The sequence below is a fragment of the Phycodurus eques genome, chromosome 18, assembly GCF_024500275.1.
Source record: "Phycodurus eques isolate BA_2022a chromosome 18, UOR_Pequ_1.1, whole genome shotgun sequence".
NCBI lineage: Eukaryota > Metazoa > Chordata > Actinopteri > Syngnathiformes > Syngnathidae > Phycodurus > Phycodurus eques.
The window spans coordinates 11,607,018-11,631,520 of NC_084542.1; the positions used below are offsets into that span (position 1 = coordinate 11,607,018).

General features: G+C 42.0%; 1 protein-coding gene across 2 annotated transcripts; it reads left to right on the forward strand.

Annotated features, from left to right (window-relative positions):
• si:dkey-174m14.3 (uncharacterized protein LOC563117 homolog) lies at nucleotides 1–24,094 on the forward strand. 2 transcript variants are annotated; one of them, XM_061704723.1, is made up of 7 exons: nucleotides 1–300; nucleotides 4,439–4,476; nucleotides 18,568–18,729; nucleotides 19,827–19,893; nucleotides 20,608–20,715; nucleotides 20,830–20,910; nucleotides 22,540–24,094. In XM_061704723.1, the coding sequence occupies exons 1-7, from the start codon at nucleotides 1–3 to the stop codon at nucleotides 23,944–23,946; spliced, it is 2,163 nt and encodes a 720-aa protein (XP_061560707.1). In that variant the 3' UTR covers nucleotides 23,947–24,094. The 2 variants fall into 2 exon arrangements, with proteins under 2 accessions (XP_061560707.1, XP_061560708.1); XM_061704724.1 differs by lacking the exons at nucleotides 1–300; nucleotides 4,439–4,476 and adding an exon at nucleotides 4,645–4,816.
• The last annotated feature ends 409 nt before the right edge of the window (nucleotides 24,095–24,503 follow it).

A 24,503-nucleotide genomic window follows, 5' to 3' on the forward strand; every position in this document is an offset into this window, starting at 1 on the left:
ATGGCACAGCAGCAGGACTTCTTACTGGAGCAGCAGGCCCGGGAGGACCCGGCTCCAGTTGACCTGCCTCCAAAAATGTATTTGGAGACAGATATTGACACAGTGAGACGGGAAAACCAAGCAGAAGATGAGGAGATCAAACCTGACATGCCACCACTGTTACTGATCGATGACCAAAATGTGATTCCACCCCCTCCGAATTTCTGCCAAGGATTTGAAATGAAACATTTTCTGGAATTTAATCACAACTTCCCCAGATACCCCTGCAGATCTATCTCTCTGCCCAAAGGTATCAACATGGTGAGTCCCAATTGTTTTAGTTCTCAAACATATGGTCTGACTGGAGTAGCATGTTCTAGCACTTCACTGCTTTGTCATTGAAAACTGATGAGATGCACGTAAAAGAAGCAAACAAAGGAGACAAACATTTTGTGGTAGTGTAGACCTGGTTGCATACTGGTTAGATACTGGTTAACATGTCACCCTCACAGTTCTTAGCTTTGGTTTTAGAATCTCTGCTGTGATCTCAGGCTTGTGTGGGTTTTCTCGTGGTACTCTGACTTCCTCCCGCATTCCAAAAACATCCTTGTTAGGGTCAAGACTCAAAATTGTCCGTAGGTATGAATGTGAGTCTGAATGCATGTTTTCTATATGTGCACTGCGATATGCAGTTGACCAGTCCAGGTTGTACTCTGCGTCTCCCCTAAAATCAGCTGGGATAGGACCCAGCTCACCTACGACCCTAATGAGGACATTTATTCATGAGGACCACCACCTTACATAATAGAAATACTTAAAAATAATTGTATTAGACGAAAAGTCCACAAGGTCAGGAAAGTTGTGTAGTCGCAGTGTCGTGTTAAGAGCGCACTCAAACGTAATCGTTCATAGACCCAGCACTCCAAAATGTTTTGCAGACGTCTATTAAGTTGTTTTGCATAATCCTTGAGGAACACAACATTATAAATTGTCAGTGGCATTGTCAGCATTAAAGAGATAACGCTATATAATTGCAAAAGGGGGTGGGGGGTTAATTGGGAAGCATGCGGTTTGGTAAAAGACATAAAACTCACCAACCAAACTGACAGTCTTACACACTGCAAATGTCCTACACTCTAACTACTACCTGTGTCATTAGCATTTAGATCCATGGATATATTGTCTTATATGAAGTCCAGTCAGTGTAGCTGCTGCTCAGGTTGTTCCAGGCGTGCTCATCAGTAAACTACTCAATCACTCTCCTCTTGTCACACAAACAACATGCACGGAAGAACGCAATCATCTACTGACTCAGCCCATTTAGCGGTGTTTATTGCGTGACACCCCTCTTTCACTCAGCTTGAAACACAACCTCACTAAAAGCGCTGGGTGGGAATGCACAAAATCAACGAAAATGTCTGCATTAATTAGGGAATTGCAACCGGTGGCTTTCCCCAGACACGAGTTACAGGAAGATAGGATTAAAGCCTCAATTAAACATTACTGCTTCCGAAGTGAATGTATTTGATGTCTCGGCATGATGTTCACCTCGGAGGCGGAGGATAATCAAAGCACATATACAGTATTATTTTTCGGTAAATAAAACAGCACAGCACAGCACTTTTTATCCCCTTCGAAAAACAGTTTAGCATATCATGCTCGGGCAACAAAGCATTTCAACAAGTAATTTAAAGAACTCCATCACTGAAGGTTCTTCGAAATGAGCGATGTCGTCATTTAATATTAAAATCAAAAGCTAGCGTTGCCTTAATTTATTGTCTGATTAAAATTCAGCCTTTGCCGTCACCTTAGCAACTGCTTGGGAAAAAAGGTGGGCGGTATGGGGGCTGTGGAGCCAGCATGTGAGCCTGTTGGTGTTCATCACAGTGTTGCTTGCTTGCAGCAAACTTTCATCTACTCACCCTTGTACTTGCGAGTGCACATGTATCAAACATGCCTCACAGTTGCGCACAACCTCTCGGACATGCTCTCTCTCTCTCTCTCTCTCTCCACACAGATAGACAGATGGCTACATCGAAAGATAGATATCTAGATCGATTGATATCTAGATAAAAAGAGTGGAAAACTAGCCGGATAGATTAAACGAGATAAACTATGGGGTATAATTATACATGGCTGTAATTGTAAGAGTTCTCTCATGTGAAAATTATGTTTCTAAATTTTGTGATATTTATATCACAACTAACCTCTTGTGATCCCTGTGTTTATCCTTATTCTTCCAGTCAACGAATCCCCTTTTTAGACACCTTAACATGCCCGAAAACTCAACAATGCGTTATTGTACATTGTATATGTATTTTGGGGGTCCTAAACACAACCCACCCAAAACTCAGTAGTGGCTACCTGGAAAGTTAAACAAAAATAAGACCGGGACACCAGTTTCACTGATTGATGTACATGAAACTGGCTGGATAGGACGCATGAAAGTCTCAATGACCCATGCATGAAATTGGATAGGGAGTTGGTCATTTTGGTTTGAAGCAGCTGTTTTGGCCAAATGAGCCCCAATCGGAACCGTCCGTCCTTGAAAGTTGGCCGACGCTAAACTGCAAAGCTTTGAGCATGGCGTCAAAGTTTATCATTTCGATATTTCGCCATGAAAACGAGGGTGCCGGGGCCCATCCGTCGCTGCTTGCATTTTAAATGTGTGTTTTTTTTACATGAGTAAATAGTGATACAGCTTTCACCAATTTTTCAGCTTTTTATTGGACAGAGGACACGTTAAAAACATCTCTCAGTGGGATAAAGAGCAGCTCTTCATCACAGCAAACTACAACCACACTAATTAAATTATCTAAAAGTGTTTGTCATTATTAGGTATTATGTAAGAGATATGACCTGATGTTACAAAGAAGCTGGTATTATTGTAGCCAGCATATTTTTTAAATGAGATAAAGGCACATTATTTTGAACATTAAAACTGCACCTAAATATAGGAACTTTTTTTTTTTTAAATCATTAATTAAATGATTCAATAAAACTGTATTTCACATAAGAATGAAATCAAAATTGTACTTCAATAGAAGTTTGAAAGCAAACAGTTAAAGTTTAAATGCAAATGTATTAAAAACTTAAATACACATGAAATGTACTTAAGCAGATATATACACACACCACATTTTGGCCGACTGCATTGTCCAATAAAATGTCCATGACAATAGGGCTGTGTATTGTTAATAACCTCACGATTCCATTTGTATCTTTAGGTTGCGATTCAATTGGATTTCGATTCTTTAGGTTGTGATTCAATTCGACATTGTATCGATTGTTTTCCGTGTGTATTCTATTGCCCTTTGTTTATCAAATACTACATTTCTATCTGTATCTCAGTTTTACAGCTTTATTTTTGTAATAAATCCTGCCAAACACATCTGCCTGTTCCTTGGAGGAAATGTTGCAAAGAGGAATTTAGCTCCCTGTGAATCTCACTACAACAGAGGTTACATTGGGTGTAATAGAACAGTGCATGAAAATTATGATGAAAACTAAAAGACCTTTCCTTTGGCTATTTCCTGTGCTACCGCACAACACAAGAATCCAAATGCCCTAAACATCAGATTTAAAAGTTCGCCGCTGCTCGCTTTGGTCACTGTTTTGTTGTTGTTTGGTCTAACGCGGCCTCCGTCCATACAACATGACTGGCATACAAAGCCCCCTGCTCTGGTGAGGAGGTGAATCGATTCAGAGGATTTGCTGAATCGATATTGAATTGGAGGGGGGGGGGGGGGGGGGGGGGGGGGTTATTGCGATGCATCGATTAAGCGATATTTGTACCCACCCCTACATGACAATATAAATAACTGCAGAGTGAGTATATCAAACTCACCTGTTGTAATATAACTATTACATCAATGCATGTTTTCATTCTTAACATGTTTGTCACACCTACTAATGTTCAATTTATCTGCAACATGGCATTCTGTGCCTTGTATACAGAGGAAAGACTGGCTTGTGTTGTGTTTTGAATAATACTGTCTCCAGATTCAACAGATGGAACCACCTGTACCCATTCATCTTCACACGTCTCTCCCTTCCGTGCTGTATCTCTCCCCTTCTGCTTCTCTGCACACCAATGAGGGAGATGAGGTTATTGCAGCTACTGCTTGCTTGCAATATACTGTATCTGCACTCTGGCTGCAATGGAGGTTTCCACTCTCTCGCATCCCCTGCACCCCCCCACCACCACCACCACTCTTATGTCTCTCACTCTCTGCCTCTCATACTGTTGAGCCGATGTGATCGTTCTCACCTCACATACGAGCAGGCAGGGCGGCTGCAGTGAAGCCCGTCTTTGCCGAGAAGTAACGAATGAGGGAGCATACGAGGGGGGCGGACGGTGGGAGGAAGATGAGCATAAACAGAAACATGCCTCATGAATATGTACGTTGCTCCTGGGCCACGCCAGTGATAGTGTAACATGCTGTTATTTCCCTTTTAGGTGTGTGAGGATGGCATGAGCCACATAAACACCATCAGGTAGGCATCTTCTCCCCTTCTGTACGTACATATCCTTTCTTTGTCACACCCACGCCTTCTCCCTGTGTCCTCTCCTTCCCTCCCACTCTTCCTCTCACTTACACTGTCTTCCCTTCCTGGCTGATCTTTTTCTACTTCTTCTTCTGCTGCTGCTGCTGGTGTCGGAGCGTCAGCAGCATCGTCAGCAGCGTGTGCATGTGCTGGTGGGGGTTTCTTGGCGCTTCAGGGGAGAGCCGATAACACATATTGGAAGGAGTTTTCTCCACATTCCCTGTGGGGGGGCAAAGTCAGCCAGGGTTTATCTTTCCGTCTCCAGGATGAAGCTGTGCTTGAGCGCAAGGTACGGCTTCATTCTTTGCATCTTTTGATTTGGAGTGATTGTATGTGTGTGTTGGCTGCATTGAAACTAATGCAGCGCTGCTTTTCTGTTAGTTGGATGGGGATAAAGGCTGATTTCATGATTGTACATGTGGAATTCACTGCTTTATAGTAGTAGCTTGACTGTTAATAGTTATTCTATACAGTATAAGGGAGTATTGGTAGTTTTACTTAGTCCTGAATGCATATAGAGCGAGTTTGCATTGCCATTCAAGACATGCATGATATTGTGCAGTCACCTGTCGGAATGCTCCCTACAACAGTGATTAATAACTCTGCAGCCGTACCGCTCCTGCAGCTACAGCATGTAATCTGATCATTTTAATTAACCAGTCAAATACCCGCTAGAAAATCACCAGTGCTCATACACTTTCCTGATTAAAGATGCTTGAAGGGCTTGAGAATGAAAGCGGCCGATGCGGGGAAAAGCCTAATTGTTGGTTTAATTCATTCTGTGAGCCATTAGTAAACAGGCGCACATGGAAGTAGATGCTTTTGTTTATGATTACAGACGCCATTATGACAATTTCAGGCAGATTACCATTTCACAAATGATCCAGCGAGACCTGATTACAGTTCCTGGAGATGTGTCATCAATTGTCCTCACCTCCGTGTCACACTTTTAATTGAATTATTGCATCTTTGCCGAGATGGAAGAGGGAAGTCCCCATGCTTCTTCTCCTTGCTCTTGGGTCTTACGAGGGGGCTCTGATCAACAAGGTTAAACGGAAGGCTGCTCTTGTCCCACAGCCTGACCTTACCTGCGCCCCCCTCGCTTTCACCCACTCACTTCATCACCGGCAACCGCCAGATTGTACATGATGAAATGCCGTGAAATCTCTCTCTCTCTCTCTCTCTCTCTCTCTCTCTTTCTCTCGCTCTCTCTCTCTCTCGCTCGCACTATCTGTGCTTCCCTCGGTCCGGGGTCCTGTCCCTGAGGTGCCTGGAGATAGTCATGTCAATTTTGCATGGAGGAGATTTCACTTTGATTAGCAGATATATTTTGAGTCGCAGCAGCTTGTGTCAGTGCTGCTCTTACGCTACGATTTAGAACCTTAGATTGAAGCAAATGTGATTATGAAAGGAAGTTAAATCATTTTATGATGTTTTGATGCGATTTGATCAGGACGGCTTGTCGCACACTTGACGAAAAAGTGACGAATGTGATCATTTGCATGGCAGTAGTTACATTTAGTTATCTCCAGTGGAACCTCTACAGTCCAATTGATTTTTGTTCACCTATCTATACCAACGACGTATAGTGATAGGCAGAACAATTAAATGCTCTTCCACTAGCTAGCCCAAGGTCCGACTAACGTGGTTATCCACTTGTTGCTATTCATACTAATGAATAATAGCTTTGTGTTCAACTAAACGGTCCCAGAGTTCACACTTTGTGAATAAATTAAGACGAGATCATCGCTATTTCAGTTTATATCCTTTTTCCATGACATTTTCAATGTAAAATATGTTCTCAACAAAGGTTGTAAAATACTTTATACTTGAATGCGCCTAATGTCAAACAATCTGGAGTTCAACCACAATTCTCTGAAAACAATTCAACCCTGGAATGGATTATTTACATTTGATTAAATTTGACTTAAAATATCGCTCCTGACCTTGTACAAAAAAAAACAACAATAGGAATATAACCAGTAAGCTCAGTTTAGGGGACGCAGCACATTAAATAAACAAATAAATATTGTTGGTTTACTATCCACAAAAATATTGAACTATAAAAGGAAGTTGAAGATATCGTCATGTTTGTGCAGCTACTTCTTCTTCGGCAAAAAGACACATACACCACAAACAGTACTTTCATGAATATATGTTTTTACTCAAATTAATTTCCCACTTGATCTGTTTCTTTGTGTTAAATGTATGAAAAAAACATCGATTCAAAGCCAGAACATCTGCACTGCGAGGCAGATAAGCAAATCACTACTCCACCGTGTATGGAAAGTGAAAATCCTATTCTCGACAAATCTGACTTTTCCAGCACACTTTTCCATGTACGTAGCTGTGATATGATACATATTTAACGTTGTTTTTGTGTGATATCAATGATTTAACAAGAAAATGGTGACACTGAGTAAAAGGGGTTCTATATTTAGCCAGATATTCAGGCACTAGATGTTCAGGACTACATGACCACAATGACAGCTGTAGCGTTATATAAAAAGGTTTAGGAAGGACTTGGTGCCTGGGGGAACACATGTCACCACGACAACTGCGCACTGATGTAAAACTGTCAAAGAAGATCCAGCAGTAGCGCTTGAGCGTTGGCGATTTGTTGCATCTACATCTTGAATGGAGACAAAGACCAGGGAGCCTTGTTAAATTGTTAGAAAGAAACAACTTTATAGAGTACTCATTGAAATACTTGAATATTAATTTCAAACTGATTTCACTCGTAATTCTACTACTGCTATTTAGCCCGTCACTATAAGTTGCTGTCATAGATAGATGAACAAAGAGACGTGTACATTATTTCTAGTAAATGAATCATTTTCAGACCAATTGATGAAACTGGATAATTTCCCGTGACACACCAGATAATCTCTCACGACACGCTAATGTGCCACAGGACAGCGGTTGGGACTCATAGCCTGAAAGGGGAAGTTTGCAGTTTCCAGTCTCTCTTCACTAATTACATTTATAAAAAAAAAAAAAAAACCTGCAAGCTTCCCCTTTAAGGTACCAAATATAGTTCGGCATGAAAAATTCAAGTGCTGACAATATTTTAGGTAACACCCTTGATGCATGATGGTATTTCTGTACCCAGTGTAAAAGTGGTGCATGGGGGAATTAATAGAATTGTTATATGGGTGTTAGCGTTGAATTTTTATACCTTCAATATACTAATGGGCCCTTCTGGCCACTGCGATCAGACCAGCCAGCCTTGCATTAGTGTGCAAGGTCTCCATGGAGGAGCTCTGATAGCTCCCCCAGGAGTCATTACGTGAACCTTATCAGCTCAAGCACGTTGTGGTCCCTCTCCTTTGTCCTCCTTTGCAGCAGCGGGTCACATTCATTTCGGCATGTAAATGAATTAAATAACAGAGCTGCCACAGTGTTCTCTCAGTATCAATGGGAACTGAAGTGGTTAACTCGATGCGTTGGGTCTCCTTAGCAAAGAGGTCATTTTGATCTGATTTTGGTCACTCACAGTTGCCTCTATAGTGGAACATCTAGAGTCAGAAACAGTCAGTAAATCTGGTTGATTACTGCTTTTTTTGTACTTCAAAACAATGATTTCAAAAGGAAATAATGTTAAATGGAAGAATTCGTCCCAGGCCCAAGTTTTTTTTAATTATAAAACCTTTATTTACATTAAATTTACAGCTAACTCCTATACAAGTAAAAAAAATGCATAACTGTACAATAAGACTGAATAAAACTAAAGTAAAGTAAAACTACTCGCCCTTTGAACACAGACACGTAATTGAGAGGAAACATTAAGGTGTTTGCACAGCGGTATTGTCGTAAATGTTTTGTAGCGTATAAAAAGTGCATTTGCATTAGCATTCTACTTGGTGAAATATATTTTTTACAATATAGTAGTTGATATTTAATGCTCATATTGTACCTTTGCTTTGTCAAAATAAGTTTCAATTCTGGATCTGTGGTTGTCATCAACACTTTTCTCCATTGCCATCACTGATGGGATCAGTGCATCATCTGTGGTGGCATCACACATCCACACACGCACGTGCACACACACGCACGCAAAGCGCTCCCCCAAAAAGATGAACACACTTGCGGTTAATCCCGAGGCGCTCTCTCATCTAAAGTCTGATGAGATTTGCTGAGATCTTGCGTGACGTCACGCATGGTTATTCTTTGAACATCAAGTTTGACTTGATTGACTAGTTGGATTCCAGACTGCGCCGCACTAATGGTGTGTGTATTTTACAGCCCTATATATAAAAACACAATGACGAGACACAGTCCACTGTCACTACTGCAATAGTAAATGTATGTAAATGAATAAATCTGCTGCCTCTCTTTGCTTGCAAATTGTGTATGATCTGATTCAAAACTCAGCCACAACCAATTGCGTTAAGTGTTTTTCAAAAAATGAGATCAGTAGATTAGCATTGCAGATGCAGTCTCAGATCTAATAATAGTAAAGTACATGTATTAAAGATACACTTGTGTTCATTTGTAATTTAGAATTCTATTAATAAATACATATAGTGCATTTATATGAGTATGCAATAATTTCCCAAATTATCATGAGTGGTATTCTGCTGTAAACAAACATAATTATGTAAAGGTTTGTAGACGTAGTAAATATATATATTTCTATCCTATTGGAAAAAAAAAAATAATTTAAGTAACCTTTAAATAAAAACACCATTCATGCATCCTTGAGAATCATGAAAGGAGCAGTAAGTACATGTTGTCCACCATGCGCTATATTTATGTATTTATTTTACCTATTCTTTCATTGAGAAAAAAAACATTTGCATGTTGATAAACACTGCTTGCTAAAGTCTTAGCAAAGCGTTGCTACAACTGTGAAGTGTATCCAATTCACATTAGAGAGCGCTTCTGTCTCAAAAATTCTTAAGCTTACCTTATAATTGTCACGGTAGGTAAGTTTATTGTTAGATTAAATTGTTTTGGTGTTGAAATGACAACATCATCAACAACAACAACATTAGCACTTGTTAGCTTAGCTTCAGTGCCAGTCAGTGCCAGTGTTTTAGTCTATTGCGGCCAAAAACCTGTTGTTAGCTAGTGCTATGTTCGCTGTGGATGTTTGCTAACTGAGTCATGAGGGACTAGCTTAGCTCTCGATTTTTATGTTAACTTCAGAACATACGTGAATATGTGTCCTTAAATTTTTGTTGGAAGTTGACAGGAGCGTCCTTTTGGAGTTGCATAATAAATACTGGAACATTTAACTGTTCTGCGAGGACTCAATAAGTAATATTAATTTTTCAAGGTATGGCCATTGGGATTGACTGGATGTGCACATCTCTGCCACCTCTTCTGCCATTATCTTCAGTTGCGTGCTTTCCATACTGCTCTGCACAATTCGGGCACACTGTGTCTAGGACAGACATCAGTGGGAAGATAGCTAAGTAACGTGACGTCAAACGGAAGAGATGCGTTTAGGGTTTACGACTGCTTGGGGAAATGTAGCGTCTGTGGACTCTACCGCGCTATGTGATCACGAAAGTAGCTTCGCTACTGAAAAGCGATTTGATTTTGAAAAACAGCCACGCTATGACCACGCTACCGAGAAATGTAGTTAAACTACTGGCACCGCTTCTTGTAACGCTGCTACTGTCCAACACTGCATGAGAATAATATTGATTATTTTCTATGCTGTGGCTGGAATTCGAATAAGAGCACGTACAGAATATTTATACACCAACTGGTCTTTCTGGGACCACATTTGCCCAGGTGACTGTCTTACGTGATCTATACTTACTTGTAAATTCATACTTTTCAAGGTTGCAGGTGTATTTGTATATTGGTCCCCTCTTTTAGTAATATTTGTGGGATATTTGTCTAGATTTCACCCTTTTCCAGGAATTATGTGTGTACATTAAATCTGTTAGCAGGTAATTATAACCCCTGGCACTGTTGTGGTGTTGGTTGCTGGTGTGGAACTACTTAAGATGTCTCTGTGCAGGGAAGAGTGAATGTTTTCGACGAGGTGGTTGAGTCATGCACATTATCGGTTGGTGCAGGTCTGCTGCTTCACGATGCGGAGCAATGGGTGCAAGGCAGAGCGGTCATCTTGGGTTTTTTTTGTTAATCTGTCTCTCCGATGAGTCAGCCCCCCAGGTCCTCCCCGCTCTAATGCTGATCTTGGCGCCACTGACGAGGGCTTTTACCTGTGCAAACCTCTGCTTTTGTCTTCACTCCTCAAATTATGATGTTTTCTGCTCGCCCTTTGTGTCACACGAAGAGACTGTAGTCCTCAAGGATCCGTTTGGAAAGGGAATCCTCGTTGGTGAAAAATAGAGCGGGACGTTCGCAACACTAAGAACGTTTTTATCTGACTTAGGGTGAGAGGTCGTACACCCTGGATGGGTTGCCAATCAGTTGCAGGGTGAGTACGTTTAGATCAAATCCAATTTATAGCCAAAACTGGACATCTAATGCCTGATCCTCCAATAGTGTCTGGCTACAACACACATTTGTAAACACAGACTTAAATCTGTGGGAGTCACGATCACAACAGGGCAATGCTCTCACGACCAACTTTTTTCCTGGCGAACATTCACGAACATTTGAAAATAAGTCTTGTAATGGGGACGTTATTTCAACCATTTAAAGTGGTAACTGTAGTGCAGTCGTTCACTCTTCTGACTTCCGTGCAGGCAGTCTGGGTGAAGTTACAACTTTGTGACGGTGTGAATGTTTAGTCTCCGTCTCTGTACGTGCCCTGTGGTTGACTGGCAACAATTCCAGGCCGCAGCGTCCCGAAACCCTGAGAAGGAGAAGGGACTGTAGAAAATGGATGGTGGCATGTTTTATTCAGCATTTTTAGTTTGTGTGAACAGGGAGCAGTTTGACAATGTTGTCGTCTGTATGTGAAACTTGTCGAGGACTACTTACATTTTGAATAAGTCATTGTAGTGTAAACACAGCCTAAGACCATCTGTGCATGCTCCATGGTTCCCCTCAAGGCCCTCAGGCTCGCTGTTAGCTTTTCTGGTAACTCCATTATGGTTGTAATTTCTTACCATCTCTTGTCCTTATCATTTGTATCGCACAATTCTATTTCTCGCAGAAGCCTGTACGTTTTTTGCTAACACTGGTGTTTGAAACTGCGTAGTCCCATCTACCTTGAATAAGGCCCCAGTGTCTATTTTTTTGTTTGAGCACTGACACTCAAAAATGTCTTTGCAAGTGCCTGCTGTATTAGAAAATGGAAGGGTGGAGGGTTACAGGGGAGATCCTGAATGTGCTTTACCCCAAAACCACTTTCTGCTTTTCCTTCTGTCCACAACTTTTGTGTCGTCATCCACTTCCTCCTCCACCTCCTCCTCCGCTTCGCTTTTCAACGCTCTGAAATCCTCTCAAACGCGAGCATGGCGTGAGTGGGCGGCTGGCAGCCTCGTTTGAACGGGCTCCCGTCTATGGTGTGCTGCAGAGTGAGGAGGCTCAATTAAAGGAGGAAGAAGTAGACCGAGAGAGAAAGAGAAAGTAAGCGAGGGGAGGCAGTTCAGAGGGAGCAACCGATGTGGTCTGAGATGTCCCCATGTTTATGGCACTGCGTTATTTCTTTTCCTGGGAGAGGGTGTGTGTGTGTGTGTGTGTGTGTGCGTGTGTGTGTGTTTTAATGCCGCAGTGTGCAAACACACAAGCAAGACGTGGAGGTACACACTTTTTAAACAAATTCAGTGACATGCATACTAACACATCAGCCTCCAAATAGCTCGAAACTGGCAGGCCAATCACAGTGCACAAATGCACCTCACCGTGGGCACGTACCCTGTGCTGGTGTGTGATGACTCAGAGGGGAGGAGTTAGAGAGAAGCCTCCGGTGTTTGTGTGAGTCGGGGGGTTGCGGTGGGGTTGGGAGGCCTGTCACCAACTGTCGCCATGCCTACTCAGCCTGCTGCGCAAATCACCGACCGGCAATGAAAGCAACGTTTCCTTTTTGACGCCTGTATGCTTTTTTTGTGTGTACGTACAGTATCCACTAACTCCTTATTGGCTGTCTTGGTCCCCCGTTGCCCCCTTCTGAGGGGACGTTATCAGGACTCAGCTGGGAGCATCTTGGTTCAAAGTGTGACTGACACGCTCGTCTAGCAACCTGCACCAATCGACTGTGGGCTGACATCTGTGTCTCTCCTGCACACGTCATCCAGACGGAGAAGCAGGGTGGGGCCTGAGGCAGCCCGAAATATTCAGAGGAGGTGGCTGCAGAAGAAGAGACAGTGTCAAAGTCATTGTGTTTAATCATGGCGGCTGTGTCAATTTGTTTTTCATTGAGATTTTCTCATTAAAATATTACAGGGTAATGAAGGGGGGTAAACAGGCTAGAGCTTTTTATATAAGGTAACATAAGTAGATGATCACATTTGATATTAGAAACCGAACTGTGATCGGAACAATTTTCTGATCTAGTAGGATAGGAATTATACAGTTATATCCATCCATTCGGGCAGCACAGCAGCCAAGTAGTTTGCACGTCTGCACGAGTTTGAATGTTCTCCTCGTGCTCGTGTGGGTTTTCCCTAGGTACCCCGGCCTCCTCCAAAAACATGTTGGTTGCGAATTGAATACTCGAGATCATCGGTTGCCACACAGGGTGCCGTGGCATGCTAGTTTGCTGCGAGAGATCATTGAGGTTGCAGTGACAATTAGCACTTCACTTGTCCGAGAATTAGGATTTATTTATTACAAATATATGTTTGTTCATCTATCTATGCCAGTGATGTATAGTGACAGGGAGAACTATTAAATGTTCTTCCATTAGAGATGGTAGAAGGTACAATTAACTTGTGTATCCACATGTTGCTATTTATTAAACACAATACGTCATGTCATACTGAGGGTACATAAGCTTTGTGTTCAATTAAACAACTCTCATCTATTATGATCGTTTCAGTATTTATGATTTTCGTGACATTTTTGTTTGATAGTGTGTTGTGTGATTTCTTTTTTTTTCTTCTTTTTTTTCTTTATTTTCTTTATGTAAAATGGGTGCCTTGACTTAATCAAGGTTAGGAAGCATTTCTGGATTGTCCATAAGTGTGAATTCTTGTTGATCTATGTGCCCTGCAATTGGCTGGCGACTAGTGCCCTCAAAGTCATCTGGGATAGGCCCTAGTTAACCACAACCCTAATGAGGACAAGCGGTGGTTGCTGAGGACATTTGAACTCTGTTACTAACCAAAACAGAAGCACCTACCAAAGCAGTCTTCGAGATAAATTAAAGTGTGGAAACTGACCACATGTAAACAAGTTCCCTGCACATAGGTAAAGATGATCTTGTGTTTTGTGGTGACTATCTTTAACAGCGATTAGCGCTCTTGTTTCTCTGCAATCCTCCATTAAAGTCGTTTTTACTTCACGCTCCGATTTCAATTGACATAAATTGCAATGAACGTGTAATATTGCTTCTTATTATGAATGTGTTTGTATGATATCAAAGAGACACCTCGCCCCATCTGCAGAAGAGAAAATAAACGCCCTTGAGCTGTATTTTCCAGAAAGAACAGTATGTTGTGTTAATCTCAAAATAACTGCTTCATTGGGTACTGCTTTGCAAAAATAATCTACTTTAGCGGTATATAATATCGGTGGAATGGCCTCTCATGTTGTGTTCGCACAATTGCTAGTGATAACATTATTGTTCAGAGTTATTGTGTGCAATTCTGGTGAAACTGTTATTTGCTAACTTCCCCACGAGAGCTTCTACAGTACACGAAGGGGTCAGCAAACTTCTCGAAACTGAGAATAATTTCTTCGGTACGGATAAATGCGAAGGGCTAACAGTTTGATACACACTTCTGAAATAAATGTGGTCAAAGTGACTTTCATTATATGTTATTATTAATAATTAAGATGAATGAATGAGTAATTGTTCGATGTGAAGACACTGATCATGTCAATGATTTCCCACAATAATTATCAACAGTTGATTTAACAAGGTAGAAAAACAGATATCAATATGCAAAACTTTATTCCTATAAATCTCTCTCTAAAGTCTTTCTATTTTCAAATGATCACACCCAGGAAATCGCAATGTCCCATCACTGGTGAACAATTTTTAGAGCTGGCCCAAGGGGTAAATTACGTTTTTTAAATTACGATTCCAAAAAAAGTAAAAAAAAATAATAGCGAGATACGTGAAACAAAATGATCACTGAATGTTGCTCTAAATGTATCAAAGTTTGAAATTTACACATTTACACAGGAAGAAAACCATGCTATTTAATTCCTTAAATTGTGCATTGTGTGACAACCGTGTACACTCCTTGAAAGCTGGTTGTACTACCAGGTATTTGGAATTATATTTTTCCACTGGATATTTGCGTTGTTTTTTTTTTTTTTAATATATATTGCATTATATTTTTATCTTTTATCCAGTTAATTTGTTTTCTATATAAAATGTGTATTGTAAAGATATGGGGGAACAATGAGAAAATTGCCATTCATGTAATTTTAAGGAAAAATATGGTACGATATCTGGATATACTGAATATCGTTATTGAGATATCAAATTTTGTTCATGTCGCACAGGACTACTTGGGCCATTGTTAAAATCGTGTTGGAATTTTACATATACATATGTAATTTAAGTTAATGTAATACTTCATATTAAAAGATATTAGGGTTTTTGGGAAAATAAAAGTTGTGCAAAAAAAATCATAATTGTATTGTTAAAAAAGTCAAATAGAAAACAAAACTATTCCACAAACCAATTTTAAATAAGTAATAATAAGAAATGTTAAGAAATAAATTTGGAAGGAATTCTCACCTTTAGTGTTCATCCTTGCATTAGAGTAATACTGTAGCTTTAAATGTTGTAGTGGTGTAATATATATATATATTTTTTGTGATGTTTGCTTGATTTGAAGAAAATCATGGATCAAATTTAACTCACAATATCTGCCAGAAAAATCGCAATTAGGGCTTTTGCTAAAACCGTTCAGTGCTGCTTTGCCCTTCCACTTCTTTAGCTCAAACTATTGTTCATCAACAGGATTATTGATTGAAAGCCTATTATTGTGTGTTTGCTTTGTTTGGCAGGTAGAACAAACAGTAACTCTGCAGGCCAGATTTAGGCGCGGTCTCCTTTGGGACACTAACACACGTCAGCTCCTTGTGGTCAACCCCTATGAACACATGACAGGGAAGGAACACAGACAAACCATGAAAAAGATATACATTGGCAAAACGGCCTTAAAAGTCCCCCGAAATGGAGGCAAACATCTGAAAAAGAGGTAAGAGCAATTCGCACCGTCTTTGCCACCTGTCCGCATTTTCATCTGTTTGTCCACTCATCCGCCCACGAGGTGTCTCCTCTCACCATCCAGTCACACTAAAGCATCCTCGGGCAAACCAGGAGTCATGTTGCCTCGTCATCCTCTTGCCAGAGTGAGTGCACTCATTAGGTCTGACTCAGCTCCTGCTCACAGCCTGGATCACTAATGGGACATTTGTTCCCATCCCCAGAGCGAGTCTATGTAAATTCATTCCATATCAAACAAAAAACACCTGCATTCCCTCGCCAATGCGGGTGAGGCGGAAGGAGGCGTAGTGCTAAAAAGCCATCCAGTCACTTGAGACCTGCATTGAGTCGCTCAAAGGTCTGGCTGCATTAATCTGTGACTTGGTTGCAAATGTATTGACTGTTAGGGCATCGGCCTGATGAGTTATAAGTAGCCCCCTACTATTTTGAATTTCGAGAAAGCGATACTATTAATGAGTTTTTGTTCGGAGTGTAAACATTTGGTGCAGAGCTGCACTGGAAGCAAGATGTTTAATTATGTCAGAGTAAAAAAAATATATATATAAATATATATATATTTTTTAAAACAGGCATATCTAAACTAGGCTGCTCAGCTATTCGGTTCAATTCCGTTTGAATTAAAGCACCTTATATAACAGCAGTTCTCTCGGGGCACTTTTCATTCAGGACGGCCTATCTCGACCGTCCTATTTATGAATAAATGCGGATAAATCCCCCATAGGCGTGCGGCTAACGACAACCCTCTGACTGGAGTCTACCTCGACTCACTGGGTTTTGGAGAGAAATAAATAACAGAGATGTCGATGGGGGCTGGAGGGCATGGAAATTGAGAGAAGGTGTAGCATTAGGAGCCACGTGGATGGAATAGGAGTGAACAGATGCAAATGGCAATGAGCTGCCTAGCGCTTCCCCAACAGCCTACTGTATGATAGCATAGTATGTAAAGGGGTGTTCACATTTGACAAGTTGGGTTTGGTTAAAACCAGGGGCGGACCGTGCATTTAGGACCCCAGCCTTCAAACGCGGAGTTGCCGAACTTAATCCACCTCTTAATACCCCCACTAACATGCAGCAACATACAATTTCCCAACCTTTATTTAGCCGAGACATCTATTTTACATGAGAAAAATCTCACGGCACATCACCAAAACCTAAATACTGAAATAATAATGACGATGTCGTCTCAATTCACTCACAAATTGACTTATCTATTGTGAAATCCGGGCCTGATTAATTGAACACAAAGCCGATATACTCGCAGCAAGCCCTGCCTTACGCTGTCGTATGATAGGCAACAGGTGGCTCCACTAGTTTGAAGCAGTCGGCTTCAAACAACTTTGTGCTTGTTTATGTGACTGCTAACTAAGCCACCATGTGGCCAGAGGAAGTGTGGCAATGTATTATTGTTATTATTATTATTATTATTATACTGTGTGCTCAGATTTTGAAAATCGGACTTTTGACAGGTTGTGTTACGCCGATGTTGCCCGAGTGTTGCCAAGCAGACCAGGAGGGTTATTGCCTTGAGTTGTAAATTAAAGCTAGTTTGCATTGTGGAATACGCTTTGCCGCCTGTTGACCTACTCTTTTTACACAATTTACAAAATGCTTTGGATGAAAGAGCATTGCTTCCGTGAAATGAATGGATAAGTCACGTTTTTGTTTGTTTGTTTGTTTGTTTGTTTTTGTGTATGAAAAACAAGCAAAAGTATCAAAAGTGGGAGAACATTTTGAAAACTAGGGTAAAAGAAAACAGAGGTTTGTAATTCTTATAAGCCAGTAAGAGGATTGCCCAAAGAACATCATGTACAAATTTAAAGGGACAAGGGACCGGTGGTGAGAAGGATGATCTCAACACATCACCTAACACTGACGTATGTCAGACTGATATAGTGTGGACCTGTAGGGAAAAGGAACGCGTTGCCAAAATTCAATGACTCAACTCACTGCGGTCTAAATGCACCAGTAGGATTTGTGCCTGTGAAGCAGGTCTGTTTCTGCAGATCTGTGCAGCTGGATCAGATACAGCATTTTATCTTCAATTCATGCAGGTGTTCCTAGGACTTAACATTATATGTTTTAAAAAAAAGAATAAAAGAGCCTCTTACTGCCAACTTGCCGTCATGAATATTAAAGAGATAGCTTGTGGATGATGCCTCCAGTCTGTGGACCTGCAAGCACTGAAAAGAGGCCTCTCGATATCATGCATTTGCTACTTGATGTGATTATTACAGAGAAAAGGAGGCACGGGAGTGAAAAGAGCGACACGAGCACATCTCTATTTGTTTGTTATCTGACCACAAATAGAGTCATTAGCTTCCTTCCTCTATCTGTCCGTCAATACGGGCTCCATTAAGCCTGGCCCGCGCGCACCCGGCTCCATCACGGTAGCCCGCATTTCCTCATTTCCCACTTACACTTGGCCTTTCATTAGATGGAGGCACCGGTTAAAGTGCGAACTCTAAAAATCTTCATCATTGTGCGGAATTACATGCTGTTCCCAACATCCCGGCCTTCGCGTTGGATTCATGTGATGTATTAAAACTTTTACAGCTCATATTTCAACACGCTCCAGTGTTAATGATTGGGTTTTTCTCGGAAATGCTTCTTACAGTGTGTCTGCTTGGGTCTGTACGCTATCATCTTTCTGCTTGTGTCACTTTCCCCATCCACTGCATGGCTATCAACAAGATATGTGGCCCCCGATTAACTCAATATAGAAATTCGAGTATACACAATAATTTGATTTGTGTGTGTAGCTCATTGCTGGAGCAGAAAGAAGACCTGCGGAAGCGACTTTCCTTCACGACACACAAGCTGGAGCTGCTGCAGAGCGAGTTTGACGCCACGCGTCAGTACCTGGAAACCGAGCTGCGCCGCGCTCAGGAAGAACTGGACAAGTTTACCGATAAACTGCGCAGGTGAGAAGATACTAACTGGAAGATACACCTGGTAGGATGTGAAGAAATGTATATATATATATATATATATATATATATATATATATATACACACACACATACATACTTTACAGTAACATATAATACATTTTATTCTACTTGGTATTTTACTGTCATCATCATTATTACTATACATATGAGTGAGAATGTAAAGAATTCAAGTTCAATCATAAAATGCAATAACAGTATGTACATAATATATGATAACACAAATGTCATATGATACCTACTGTAGAATGCATGATGTTTGTACGGGTTCATTTGTACAAGGAATTGAGTTTACAGGTATAATAAGGAATGAGTATGGACAAAAATGCATCTATGTCAACCAATATGAGGTTTATTGCCTATGACATTGTGGATGAGATACATTGCACATTTATGAGGGATGCAATAAAATAATACATTCTCTCACACAGTGAAGAGGTGCTGCATAATGCATAGGAGAACAACATTAAGGATGATCATCTAATGTTAAAGTGTATTCCTATATTCATTTACCACAATGTATTATCTCGTTTGTTTTTGGTGCACTTTTGCACTTAACCTCCGTCTCGAGTTAACTTCAATGTTAAACTGGCGTACAGTATTTTTCAAATCCCAAACATATGATGATTTATTTATAAGGAGCAGCAGTGATGAGAAAATGGTTCTCTCTTTTCCAAATTATAACTACAAGATAGATATTTATACAGTATATCTTTTACTTATAAAACGCGAGCTGCGGTGGATTGAGAAAAATGTGAGGACAGAAATAGCTGAATGATCAAATGATGGGTACATTTTCCTCCAGTTTATTCTTGCCTCCACTTTCGCTACAGTAGGCAGCTCGCGCCCGAGTGTATAGATATAAATAGTTTTCCAAACCAGTCACGTTTCTTGTTCTTGTCTGTAATGTGATCACTAACAATGCAGTCTATTTGGCTAACGGAATTAACAAAATAGATTATGACTTAATATGGACCAAGAACAAGACAGACCATGGAGCACACATTTATTGATAAGATCGACTTACAGTACCAAAATAAATAATGGACGTTGTTTACTGTGTGTTTCAGGATCCAAAGCAGCTACTCGGCACTGCAGAGGATCAACCAAGATCTGGAGGAGAAGATTCACAGAGATGTAAATGCCTGCGGTTGTCATGTTTGCACTTTACTAAAAAGAAAAGACAGCATGATGAAGTGGTACAGCATGTTTGCGATCCAATTTCAAATACTGTAATGTAAATGCCCTGCTGTTGGTACCAGTGACATTAATTACGGCTTATTACAATTGTCTGTCCTCCTCCGAACAGTACAGTGAAAGCGGGCCCCATTGTTTCTCCGTGCAACACACACCTCGGCTCATTGGCCAGACAAGAAAAGATGTAATTATACAGTATAGTCGTATGACCATCGGGGGCTGTTGCTTTGATCGGGGCGACTGTATCCTCAGCCAGTCGTTGCATCACATTGCAACACCGGCGGGATACTGACTGGTCTTAAGACAGGAGAGGACAAGCAAGTGGTTTTGTATGAAATGAAAATGGCCATTTTTAAACTCAACTGCTACTAGAAGAGAGCAAGGTTTGTCAATTGCGTAGTTATCCGAACATCTTCTATATTGCTTGTCCTCGTAGGGTCACGGGTGAGCTGGAGTGTAGCCTAGCCCACTTTGGGCAGCAGGCAGAATACACCCAAGACTGTTCATTGATGATAATGAATGGCCTTTATTCTGAAGCCACACCCCAAACAAATCAAATCTTGTCATTAAAACACAACATAAGTCAACATAGAGAACAAGGACATGATGCTTATTCACGTGACTGACGTTCAAGCTGGAATCTTCTTTCCCTAGTCGCAACACCATGAAGACGAAAAGCGAGCCCTGAGCAGAGAGATCATCGTCCTCAACAACCACCTGATGGAGGCCAAGCTCACCATCGACAAGCTTCAAGAGGACAATGTGAGGAGACACCTAGATTTCCACCGACACAGAGGAAGGACGTTATTATCATCGTCACATGTTCATCTCTGGTGAGAATAATTATCGTATGTTGTGATGATTTGTGCTCCGTAGGACGTCTACAGGAAGGATTGTAACCTTGCTGCTCAGCTTCTCCAGTGCAACAAGTCTCTTTACAGGGCCCAGCTCTCTGAGGTGAGCCCCCCCCCCCCCTGCCCCCTCCCCCCCCCGCCCTCAATATATCTGTGTGCTTAGAAAAGAGATTAATTGAGAAATACCTGACTTGATCCATTCATTGACAAATATATTGTTGTTTATTCATCACTCTTTAGCCACTTCAAAGCACAGGGACAACCAAAATTCATTCAAAGTCATTTAACTGGATTTATCTATCTACAGTTAAACCCATTGTACAATCTGAATTAGAATTTAAATCATCTTTATTGGCCAAATATCTTAAAACACACAAAGAATTTGCCTCTGGTAGTTGGTGCCACTCGAGTATTACAGCAAACAAGCCACTGCAACAAAATGGAACAAAACATACATTTATGAACAAAACACAAAATACTTAAGAGCAGAATCAGCTGGCTGTTAGCACACTGCCGCCCGGTAGTTCAATTGTACTTGTCAACTGTAATGCATGTGGTTATTGATGTGGACTAGTTGGACGCCTTTTGCACTGCATCGGCATCGCACACGTGACAAGCAGACATGAGATGATAGAATTTCTCTGCGACTATGATTGCAAATGGATTGCGCCAAACTCACAAACTACATGCGATAAGGACAGGAATACCTCGAGAAAAAAAGTGCATGATAACACAAAAGGGATCAGAGGCTGTCCAAGTACACGTGGTAGGTCATGGTCTTCCGGAAGCTTGCTGACTGATGAATTATGCAGTGTTGTGAATAAGCAACACTTGCGGCCAAACAACCATGGAAAGGCTGTCACGTGATCGTGTCCTGCTTCAAAAATACACCAAACGGAATACAATATGGAAAAGTGCAGTTTAATAATAGCTCAAGACCTGCTCAAAATAGAACAATCTTGTTGTTTTTTTTGGAGAAAATACTGTACCTCCTGTCCATCATGTATCATTTTTATCTACAACTCATTTATATCTGTTAGTTATGAAAATAATATTTAGTACATTATCATGACTACGTACTTTGCGAGTTTGCTCTTGGATAGATATCTATTCGCCCATCACTACAGCAAAGAATAGTTTGAAGTATTAGGGCTACACTAACAAGAAAACAGTCAAGAAAAAAAAAAGTGTGAATTTGGAAATTCTGAACCTAAACGCAACAGTTATGCAATATCTCTAGAGACATACTGTATATTAATACATACATACACCTAGTACATATTTGTTAAGTCAATGATGGTGCAGTGATTCACTTGCATGAAGGAAGCGTGAGTTCAGGTCTGACTCAGTGGTGGTGTGATTTGATTGGGATAGACTCCGGTGATTAAACAAACCGAACAAAAGGGCTGATTTTGTGTGTATTTCAGGGCCAAACATTCTCATACTCACAGTTTAGTGGGAAAAGAAGAAGATTAAAGAGTTCATGCAGATGTTGGTGTTAATTTGACAAAACATTGACCTGCATTGCCCTGCAATTGGCTGGCGACCGGTTCCGCCTCCCGGCCGTAGATAGCTGGGATAGGCTCCAGTAGCCCGTGACCCGAGTGAGGATAAGCGGTAAAAGAAAATGGATGGATGGATGACCTGCATTGCATTTTAACGGTTCTCATCTTAGCGCAAGTATATGTTAATGCTTGTAATATTATGACAGGAGCATGTGTTTTTGTTCCAGCTCCCTACTGACTTTCAGGAGCGACTGACTATGCAGATGGAAGAATCTCCACTCTGCCGCACGTACTCGGACTCTGTGCCGGCCTCGCTCATCGGGCAGGTGCTCGAGAAGCCTGATGAGGCGTGCTGCAGCAGCCAAGCCTCACGCTCCCCCAGCCCTCACACTCCTGAGCACGCTTTCATTCTGGAGACATTGGCCCAAGGGGAGCGCCTGGGTCTGCGTGCGGCCTACAAGTCCGACCTGTACAGCAGTGACACCGCCCTTTACTGCCCCGACGACCGGCACCGGGAGCGCAGGCCCAGCATGGACCTTCACGGTCAGAGGAAGCTTCTCTATGAACCGCAGAATTCCACTGACAGCAACCCGGAGGAGTGCTCTGTCGGCCTGAGACCTGGTTTCACCCAGGAGCACTTTGCTGAGTTCCCTGCCTTGGGCGTGGGCTCCAGTTCCTACTCCAGCTTCAGCGGAGGGGGCTCAGAAGAAAAAGCCAACGGGCCGCCGAGCAGTGGCGCTTCTTCCCCACATCATCACACCCTCTACATGGACTGGAGGGACGCGGGGGACTACGAGAGGAAGAGCGACTCGTCCTGGGAGAGAGATAGTCCTCGAGGGTTTGGTAACAATCATCCCTTCCAGCAGACGGAGATGATCCACCAGCAGAACAGCAGCTCACCTGTGTACAGTCGCACCATGTCCTCCTGTTTTAGCGAACCCTACGAGCCCCTGCCTCCATCGTCCTCCCCAAGCGTCGCTTACGGGGACAGCCGCCGAGGAAGCACCCTGGCCCCCGAGGAGGAGGAGCTGATTGGAAGATGGCGGCAGCTGAGCGCAGAGGACTTGAGCTCTCACTCCTACCGCAGTCCCGGCCGGGCTTCGCCATACAGCTTCTCTGAGCAGCACTTCTCCGTCAGGCCAGCTAAGATCCGCCTGGGGCCGCTCTACAGCAGCTTCCAAGAAGGTGCCGACTACTACCACCAGCAGGGACCCGGCGTCATGCAGGATCCGGTTTGGGTGGCTGCAAGTCCAGAGTGCAGCCCGGTGCTCCGCCAGGCTCACAGCCAAGCCCACTTGTACGAGGACAGCCAAGGCTCCGAGCACAGCCTCTACCACTCGGGCAACTCCAAAGAACAAGAGGGTAATGAGGCATCTGGAGGCCAAAGCGTTGATTATGGGGACCAAAGCCCCAACAGCTCCACCGAATCCCTCAACCGCCGGTCCTTGGAGATGGCGGCGGACCTTCAGCACTTCCAGGCGGAGATGCACAACCTGTCCGCCCAGGTGAGCCCGTCTTTGCCGCCACCAGCGCCGCCCCCTCCGCCACCGTACCACCAAAAATTTGGGTCTCTGGGACTTTCCCGGAAAGACAGTCTGACCAAGGCGCAGTTGTATGGAACACTCCTCAACTGAAGAACCTTACAGAACAACGGGAATAGAAGCCACAGAATTGTATGTATTGTGAAAAAGGTGAGGAGAGTAAGTCATGTCAGTGAGAGACCACTATACATTTGTAAGAACGGAACGTGTGCAGTGGCACCTTGACTTACGAGAGTTTTCCAAGTTACGAGCAGATGCTTGGTTGATTTTGTTTTTTTTTTGCTTTGTGTTGAAAGCCAAAATTTGGATCACGTGTGAGCTTCCGATATGCCGCCGCTCGTGGAAAAACAAAGGAGTTGCCGATGCACTTTCAGCTTTTTATTGAACCGCACAAACAGTCAAACACAAAAATACAACATGAAAACATTGAAAAACACTTTTACACTGAACTAACTGCATGGTTGAATGGCTAACGAGCTGGAGTCAGAGCTCCTGACATCACTCATTAGGCCACGCCCTTTAAAGGCACACATCAACACACAAATACGACAGTGTCTGTGTGACTTTCTGTTAGATTACACGTTATTAAACAAGCTCATTTCTTAAAATTATTTTTTATTGTGTTTTTATTACAATACAGGACTAATTAA